Consider the following 9,679-nt stretch of genomic DNA (forward strand, 5'->3'; position numbering starts at 1 on the left):
AGATGTGCAGGCTAGGTGGACTGGTCATGCTAAATTATCCTGTAGTGTTCAGGGATGGTCCTGGGTGGGATACTCAGAGTCAGTGCAGTGCAGGCTTGTTGGGCCGAAGGGCCCGTTCCCACACTGTCAGGATTCTATGATAATAGAGGCCCTTCCCTTCCCCCACTGCCCATGCAGCACACAAACTTTGATCCAAAGATTCCTGCTGAAAGTAGTCCAATGGCAAATATTTTCTGCATCTAGGAGTCAAATAGGCGCTGCCACAGTAAAATATTTGAGTCGTCCAGAGGTCTGAGCTAGGGCGAGTTGGTGGAATTTAAATGCAATCATAAGCCCGAAATTGAAAGCTCAGTCACGACGAATGTGAAACCTTTGGTGATCATTATAAAACAAACCCATCTGGTTCACGAATGTCCTTTGGAGGAGGAAATCCACCATCCTTATCTGGTCTGGCCTTCACTCATACAGTCATACAGCACAGAAACAGACCTTTCGGTCCAACCAGTCCATGCCGAACTTAATCCCAAACTAATCTAGTCCCACTTTCCTGTTCCTGGCCCATTTATCTATAAACCCACTTATCCAAATGTCTTTTAAACGTTGTAACTGTGCCCACACGCACCATTTCCTCTGGGTGTCCATTCCCCACGCAAACCTCTCTCTGTGTAAAACCTGTGACCCTCATGTCTTTTTTAAATCTGTCTCCCCTCACATTAAAAATGCACCCCTACCCTAGAGAAAAGACATCTGCCATTATCTTTGCCTATACCCCTCGTTACTTTACATATTTCCATAAGGTCGCTTCTCAACCTCCTACGCTGCAGTGAAAAAAAGTCCCAGCCTCACTTTATGACTCAAACCTTCCATAACCCAGACACTACATGGCTTAATCGTAAATGCCCTTTAAAATGTCCCGAGTGGGAGACTTGATGCAATTTGGCATACCCAACAAATGCACCTTCCAGTGTTAGATAAAGACAAGTTACCTTCAATTAGGGTCTTGATCCTTTTCACAATGTCTCCAATTTGGGGTTCCACCTTATCTCCTATGTAGTAGAGAAATGCAGTTTGTCATTGATCAGAAATGGAAATATGGGCTAATTGTAAAGTCTCTCTCGCTCTCTTACTAGTCTGATCGGTATTTTCAGTTGCCGGAGGGTTGGCAAACAGCTGACATAGATTTAAGACAATTGCTTTTTAAAAGGACTGGTGGTACTGTGAGAGTATAGCTATCTTCACCGAGTGAGTGGCTTGGATTCGGAATGCGCCGTCAGACAGGGGTGTGTCATTTAGCCCTTTTGAGATTTTCCCCTATCCCACCGCTCATTAGGATCACAGCTGAGCATTCAACAGGACTGGATTAATATGGGATATCTGGTTGGCATAAACAAGTTGAACCGAAAGGTCTGTTTCCTTGCTGTACATCTTTACAACTCTAAAACTGTTCTCAGTTTCTCCCTCATGACCTTTGATGCCTTCAAAATCTTGTTTTGTGATTTTGAGGGTACAGAATTACACAGGTTCATTGCCCTGAGTCAACCTCATCTCTGTTCTAAACGGTCTGTCTCATATCCTGAAATGTATTTCCCTGGTTCTAGGCTCCCCCACTCAGGGGAAACAGCCTCCATATGTCTAGCCCTGTTCAAATTTTGTACGCTAAGATCAGAAGGATATGGGGAATGACCTGCTCTTTGGCAGATTTTTTGGGCTGAACGGACTCCTACTGCATAGTAACACTCGGTGATTCATTAAGTAGCCATTGAGTCATACAGACCCTTCACCCATACAGTCCACACCGACCATAATCCCAAACTAAACTAGTCCCATCTGCCTGTGCCTGGCCCATATCCCTCCAAACCTTTCCTATTCATGTACTTATCCAAATGTCTTTTAAATGTTGGAACTGTACACACGTCCAGTACTTCCTTGAAAGTTCATTCCACACATAAACCACTCCCTGCATAAAAAAAATTGCCCCTCAAGTCTTTTTTTTAAATCTTTGTCATCTCACCTTAAAAATATGCCCCACTATTCTTGAAACCCTCCACTCTAGAGTAAAGACACCTGTCATTCAACTTACCTTTACTTCTCATGATTTTATAAACCTCAAGGTCACCCCTCAACCTCCTTAGCTCCGGTGAAAAAGTCCCAGCCTCTCCTTGTAACTCAAACCCTCCATTCCTGGCAACATCCTGATAAATCTTTTCTGAACCCTCTCCAGCTTAATTACATTCCTGTAACAGGGAGACCAGCACTGGACACAGTGCTCCAGAAGTGGCCTTACCAATATCCTGTACAACTTTAATATAACGTCCTACTCCTATATTCAAAGGTCTGAGCAATGAAGGCAAGCTTGCTAAAAGCCTTCTTAACTAGCCTGTCTACCTGTGATGCAAACTTCAAAGAATTATGTTTCTGAACCCTGAGGTCTTTCTGCCAATATAGAAGTTATGACATCACCTTTGCTGAAGCCCTGCTCTGTAGTTTTTCATCTATTGCAAATACTTTGCTATGTGACAGGGTAGTAATTTGCCTCCCCCTGGCTGTGGTCCCAGCTGATGCAGGAGGCAAAATAATGAAATGAGAGGCTGGATGAACACAGCAGGCCCAGCAGCATCTCAGGAGCACAAAAGCTGATGTTTTGGGCCTAGACCTCTCTGATGAAGGGTCTAGGCCCGAAACGTCAGCTTTTGTGCTCCTGAGATGCTGCTTGGCCTGCTGTGTTCATCCAGCCTCACATTTCATTATCTTGGATTCTCCAGCATCTGCAGTTCCCATTATCACTGACGCAGGAGGCAAGCAGGTCCTACAATTGACACATTGTCCACGTTCCGAATCCCTTCAGAACCATCGATTCTGCTTTCTCTCCACAGATGCTGCAAGACCTGCTGAGTTTCTCCAGCACTTTCAGGGTCATTACATTTTGCTTCAGATCCCCAGCATCCCTTTTTTACATCTGGCACAAAGTCAGAAATCACATGACACCAGGCCATAGTCCAACACAAGCATTCAGGATGCACTCCCTCCTCAGGTAAAGGAGCAGCGCTTTGAAAGTTTGTGATTTCAAAATACCCGCTGGACTATAACCTGGCATGGTGTGAGTCCTGACTTTGTCCACCCAGTCCAACACCAGCATCTAATTAATATTATCTTTGGGAGACCACGTCTGGAACATATCCTGCACATTTCTAGTCCCCGTGTCTAAGAGGGGGACAGATAATTTTAATCAACCTGAGCAAGCAATGTTATAAGATGGTCCTGGAGCAGGGGGCCTTGAACACGGATATTCTGACCTACATTCTCTGATTTTTTTTTTGCTTTGCAGAGACCACTGAGGTCTGTGCATAGCAGTGACTTCCAAAAGCAGAAATCAATCTGCTAACACACCAAGGCGTATGGAAATAGAAGTGGTGTAACGGAGGTTCACTACCCGGATGGCTGGAAAGATGAACAAGGAGATGACTCCTGTATTCCCTGGAGTTTAGAAAATCAAGGGGGAGGAGTGTGAGTTCTTCAACTAAATGTACAAAATGCCAACAGGTTAGATGCAGGAAGGGCACATTTATTCACACACACACGCTCCAGCGCCACCACCACCAGGGATGGAGACAGAAGCGGTGGGGGGGGGGTTAATTTTATGGTTAGAGGTTAGCACTGAGGAACGATTTTCTTCACTTGGGGAAAGAGATGGAGAGAGAAAGACAGAGTCAGACAGGTAGAATTGACATAGAGAGACAGATAGAGAGAGAGAGAGAGAGAGAGGGAGAGACAGAAAGATGGGGGAAAAGAGAGTCAGAGAAAGAGAGAGATGGAGAAAAAGACAGAGAGAGAGAGAGAGAGAGAGAGAGAGAGAGAGAGAAAGAGAGAGAGAAAGAGGTATATGGAGGCAAATCATTTGAAATTTCTCCATCTCCCAGGAGGGCAGTAGAGGCTCACATCCCCAAACACCACTATCTGAGGTAGGATGTATGGCTCTAGAATACAGCCTTTTCGTCCTCAAGACCCAGGGCACCTGGGTAGAAGATGGTCAGCCTTGATCCTGCGGGACAGTTGAAAAGAAAAGACTCCTCCACTATCTTCAATACACTGATGGGAAGAAAGGTTCCTTGAAAAATAAACAGTTTATTTTGTTTGCTGCCCCACTGAAACCAATTTGCAGTCATTCCTCTTCAGTCTCCAACCTCCATCCCCTAATAAGTAATGCGCTCCCTTCCCTTTCTCTCCCAAATGTTAACTCAGCTGGTTTATTAAACTAAGGTCAGGTTCTATATGCAGGCTGACAGCACACAGTTCCACCTCACTACGCCCTCTCCTATTGTCAAATTGTTAGGCCTAATATCAAGTACTAACCGAAAAGGAATCAAATACAGGAAAGGCCAACTTTACTGTTTGGTGTCAATAAAATGCGGAGCTGGAGGAGCACAGCAGGTCAGACAGCATTTGAGAAACAAGAAAATCAATGTTCCAGGTAGGGACCCTGCCTCATCCAGCTTCATTCCATCCTCAAACCTTACAGCTTCCACAAAGTAGTTGGATGAATTCTCAAAGTGTCATAACATTCAAGGCTACCACAGGAAAGGGGGACTGGTGTCGTCAAATCTTCGCCCATGCATGTGTTGACCCCGTTCTCGGCTGTTTCAATGTTTTCCTGACCGCCCTTGGGGCTACCCTTCATAAACCTGCTGCCTTCACAGCACTAGGGCCCTGGGTTTGATTCCACTCTCGAGCGGCTATCTATGTGGAGTTTGCACATTCTCCCCGTGTCTCCCACAGTCCAAAGATGTGCAGGTTAGGTGGATTGGCCATGCTCAATTGTCCATTGTGTTCAGGGCTGTGTAAGTTAAATGGATTAGACATGGGAAATGCAGGGTTACAAGGAGTGGGTACAGGATGGGTCTGGGTGGGATGCTTTTTGGAAGAGTGGTGTGGACTTGTTGGGCCGAATGGCATGTTTCCACACTGTAGGGATTCTTTGAATACTCTATGAATTCCATGAAAAAAAAACTTGGTATTGTCCAAAACTCAACTTCTCCTGTGACTGTACTCACACCGAGTTCCATTCACCCATCACACCCTACACTCTCAACTCACACAGGCTCATTATAACCTCCCCCTACACTCCCTCCGATCTCTGTCACCTCCTCCTGTCCCTACACGCCCTCCCTATCTCTGTCACCCATTCCGGCCCCTCTGCTCCCTCCCTATCTCTGTCATCCCCTCCAGCCCCTACTTCCCCTCCCTATCCCTGTCACCTCTTCCAGCTCCTGACAGCCCTGCCTAACTCTGTGACCACCTTCAGCTGCCAACACCCTCTTCCTATCTATGTCTCCTACTCCAGCCCCATGCCTCCTCATCTCCGTCACTTCCTCCAGCCCCCGACACCACCCCCATCTCTGTCACTCCCTCCAGCCCTTATGCTCCCTCCCTATCTGTGATACCTGCTCCAGCTTTACAGCCCTCTGAGATCTCTGCCCCTGCTCCCAAAACATCCGTCATTTTGGCTGCCTAACCCCCATACCCTCCCTCACCATTCCTCTGCGCAAGACCTGATATTCATTACACTACAACTTCCAAATGCTCTTTCGGATTCCTGGGAAGAATTCCTTGACGTCGCCTGAAAAATATCTCGAAGTACGCCCTGAGGGTATGGTCGACGTCAACAGAAATAACGCTAGCCGGGCACGAGAGTTGATTGGAGCCCATCTTACCCTAGAAGCGGGCCAAGTCAACTTGGGAACAACTCCTTTTTGATTCCTCACGCCAGGGCTCAGTATCTGGAAGTCAAGGTGTTCAACTTCCAAACGGACACACTGGAAGAGTTGAAAGGCTGCCAAACCAGGCAGGGAAGCATTTTTGGTCTCCTTATCTGAGGAAGGGTGTTGTGGCGATGGATGAAGTGCAGAGAAGGTTTACCAGACTGGTACCAACATATAAGGAGAGACTGGGTTGGTCAGGCTTGTGTTCACTGAGGTTTGGAAGAATGAAGGGTGGACTCTTATAGAATCCATTAAATTCCCAACTGGGCAGGATGTGTCAGATGCAGGAAGGTGGAGAAGTCCAGAAACTGGGGTCATTGGTTAAGGAAAATGGGTAAACCTTTTAGGACTGAGATGAAGGCAAATTTCTGCACCTCAAAAGAGGTGAGCCTGTGGAATTCATTGCCACAGAAAGCAGCTGAGGACAAAACATTGTATGCTTTCAAGAAGCAGCAAGGTATAGCTCTTGTGGCTAAAAGGATGAAGGGATCCATGGGAAAAGGACTAGGGTATTGAACTCGATGATCAGACATGATCATATTGAATGGGGGAGCAGATTCATGGGTTTATATGGCCTACACCTTCTCCTATTTTCTATGCTTTTACGCAGAAGGTGACTGCAGCTGTTGAAAAATAATAGAGTTCAAAAAGTGTAAATTAAGAGAAATATTTTCCAAAGCTTGAAGGAGACAAGAGGGCAGAGTTTTAAGACAAATGGAGAAATGGTTAACAAAACCTTTGTGAGGGTTTCTGAAGTTGCAGCCAGCATGATAGTGAAGGATGTACCAGTCGATGTGATATATTTAGAACTATAGAATTTCTACAGTTTAGACAGAGGCCATTCAGCCCATCAAGGCTGCACCAACCCAGGTCCAGGCTGTAATGTAGCAATTTAGCACAGCGAATCCACCCTAACGTGCATATCCCTGGGCACAACGGGAAACTTAGCATGGCCAATCCACCATAACTTGCACATCTTTGGACTGTGAGGGAAACCGGAACACCCAGAGGAAATCCACACAGACACGAGGGAGAATGTGCGAATTCCACATGGACAGTCATCCAAAGACGCGCATTCAGAGAGCCCAAGCAGACACGATGGGCTGAATGGCCTCCTCCTGCCTAGGAATTCCAAAAGCGTGTTAGCAGCTGCAGAGCAACCGTCGAAAGGGAATCAGATTCAAGAGTGGTAGGGGAAAGGGGGCAGTGATGGGGACCACAAAGATCATGCTTCCATCCATGAGCAGCGGATGTAATGGGCCGAGCGGCCTCCTCCGAGTCACGGGGTCTCTGCTGCAGCTCGGGGTCTGTACCCAGCTCCATGGCAGCAAGCAGGTCTGTCTTCAGAGAGGTCTCCTCGTTTCCTGTCAAAGGAGAAAAGAGGGAATCAGTTAAAGAGAGGAAGAATTGTTAAGAACTGGGCTGGGCGGGGTCAAAGGCCAACCAGCTGACGTCCGAGGGTGACCATTGATGTCCCTTCCTTTGCGAAAGGATCACACTGACCCCCGGTGGGATAGTGAATTCCTGGGGTCTTTGGCAAGCTCTCTCCCTACTGCCCAACCCAACCCCTCCCATTCCTCTGCCAACAACGTCAGGTTCGTCCGGCCCGGCCCGGCCTCTCTGGTTTCGAGGGCTTCCTTTCTGCAGGAGGAAAGGAAAACGTCCTCTCAGTTTCGGCTTTGTCTAGAATGGGCCGCATGGGCTGAGTGGCCTCTCGGCCAGCTCAGGAGTTCCCAGTCGGAGATATATTGTCACTCATGGTCATAAATTGGTCAGAAGTGCGATGTGAACCCACCCACCCCCCGTCCCAACTCCATGCCCTCTGCTGGGAGCCATCCCATTGCCCTCACCAATTCCCGCCATCATCCCTTCAGGCGGGAGAGCGCGGTGACCGTTACTGCCTTCCCGCCAAAAAGCCAACCGACATTGAAAACGCGGAAAGGGGCGTGGTTTAGCGCAGGTAGGGGGCGCGGCCTGAGCGTATGGGGGCGCGGCTTCGCGTGATCGTTGGGTGCCGGAGCAGGACAGGAGGGGGTGTGGTTTGGTCTGAGGTCGGTTGGGGGTGAAAGGGGGCGTGGTTTGGGCGTGTGCACGCGTGCGTGGTTCGTATGTTGGGGGTGCGAGGATGAGGTGTGTCGGGGGTGTGGTTCGGGTATGGTTTGGGTTGGAGGGGGTGCGGCCTGGGCTGGAGGGGGCGTGGTTTGGGTGTGCGCGTTTGCGGTTCGCGCTGGAGGGGGCGTGATCTGGGTTGATGTGGTTACGTTTTGGGCTGGAGGGGGTGTGGTCTGGGTGGGTGGGGGCGTGGTTTGGGTGCCATGGTCAGCGCAGGGCGGGGCATGATTTGAGTGTTTATGGGTGCGGTTTTGGCTGGAGGGGGTGTGGTTAGAACAGGAAGGGGGGCGTGGGTTGGAGGTGAGGCGGGTGCGATTCGCGCTGGAGGGGTGTGGTTTGGTTGGAAGGGGCGTGGTCTGCGTATCCTCCCTTTTGGCGGCTTGAGAGAGAGAGACGGGGGAATGTTGCGTGGTGGGCGTGGCTAACCTGCCGGTTTGGACCCGTGTGGGCGTGGCACGTGGAGATAACGGCCAATGGCTTGTGAGAGGGGCGTGACCATTTTTTGCAATGGCTCCGCGTGTGTGGGCGGGGTGATGAGCGATTGGGAGGTGTGGCTACCTTAAGAGGGCGTGGTTTATGTGAGAGGACCAGGGCTTACCTCTGGGTTGAGAGGAGCTGGATGGACACATCAGGCCAAGCAGCATCTTAAGGGCAGGAAGGCTGACGTTTCTGGCCTAGACCCTTCATCAGAAAAGGGGAAGGGGAGGAGGGCTCTGAAATAAATAGGGAGAGAGGGGGAGGCGGATCGAAGATGGATAGAGGAGAAGATAGTTGGAGAGGAGACAGACAAGTCAAAGAGGTGTGGATGGAGGCTGTAGAGGTGAGTGTAGGTGGGGAGGGGATAGGTCGAGGTGATGAGTTTAGTGGGTAGGAAATGGGGGTGCGACTTGAGGTGGGAGGAGGGGATAGGCGAGAGGAAGAACAGGTTAGGGAGGCGGGGACGAGAAACTAGCCAAACTCGTCCTGCCTCCCTAACCTGTTCTTCCTCTCGTCTATCCGCTCCTCCCATCTCAAGCTGCACCTCCATTTCCTTCCTACTAACCTCATCCCGTCCCCTTGACCTGTCCGTCCTCCCCGCACTGACCTATCCCCTCCCTACCTACACTCACCTCTACAGGCTCCATCCCTGCCCCTTTAACCTGTCTGTCTCCTCTCCACCTATCTTCCACTCTACCCATCTTCGATCCACCTCCCCATCTCTCCCTATTTATTTCAGAACCCTCTCCCCATCCCCCATCTCTGATGAAGGGTCTAGGGCCAAAACGCCAGCCTTCCTGCCCTTAAGATGCTGCTTGGCCTGCTGTGTTAATCGAGCTCCACACCTTGTTATCTCGGATTCTCCAGCATCTGCAGTTGCTATTATCCCTAGATTGAGAGACACAGGTTCACATCAGGACTGCTCCACAGGTGTGTAGCTACATGACTGAGTGAATGAATGTCATTTGTACTCTGAAAATGACAATGAAAAACACGGTAAAATACAGTAGAAAAGTGGATTCTCTGGCTCCATTACTACTACAACCTCAACCAAGCCTAAAGACCCTGCAAGTTGATAAGAAAAACAAGTTTAATATTTTAAAAATGAGAGTCAGGGAGGTTTACTGCAATTGTCCAAGGTGCTGGTGGGACTAGATCAGGAGTACAGTGAGCAGTTTTGATCTCTTTATCTAAGTGAACAGATCATTTCAGACCCTCTGACGACGCAGCACTCTCTCTGCACTGACCCTCCAATGTTGTCACTCCCTCTGCACTGCCCCTCCGACTGCCTGCTTCGTCAGCACTGATCCTCCGACAGTGATCACTCCCTCAGT

General features: G+C 49.1%; 1 protein-coding gene across 5 annotated transcripts in view; it reads right to left on the bottom strand.

The window, feature by feature from the left end:
• si:ch211-199g17.9 (uncharacterized protein LOC108180085 homolog) overlaps window positions 1-9,033 on the bottom strand; it is a 39,562-nt gene extending 30,529 nt beyond the window's left edge. For 2 of the 5 annotated variants that reach the window (XM_059643973.1, XM_059643970.1), the window contains exons 1-3: window positions 7,607-7,714; window positions 7,070-7,120; window positions 987-1,046 (exon numbers count right to left, since the gene is read on the bottom strand). In XM_059643973.1, coding sequence (XP_059499956.1) covers window positions 987-1,046; window positions 7,070-7,120; window positions 7,607-7,622 — 127 coding nt within the window. In that variant the 5' untranslated portion in view covers window positions 7,623-7,714. Of the gene's footprint in view, window positions 1-986; window positions 1,047-6,622; window positions 6,711-7,069; window positions 7,121-7,606; window positions 7,715-8,977 lie in introns of those variants that run through there. The other 3 variants (XM_059643972.1, XM_059643969.1, XM_059643971.1) reach the window with 2 other exon arrangements.
• Between the last annotated feature and the right edge of the window lie 646 nt (window positions 9,034-9,679).

Source organism: Stegostoma tigrinum, unplaced genomic scaffold, assembly GCF_030684315.1.
Source record: "Stegostoma tigrinum isolate sSteTig4 unplaced genomic scaffold, sSteTig4.hap1 scaffold_351, whole genome shotgun sequence".
Lineage (NCBI taxonomy): Eukaryota > Metazoa > Chordata > Chondrichthyes > Orectolobiformes > Stegostomatidae > Stegostoma > Stegostoma tigrinum.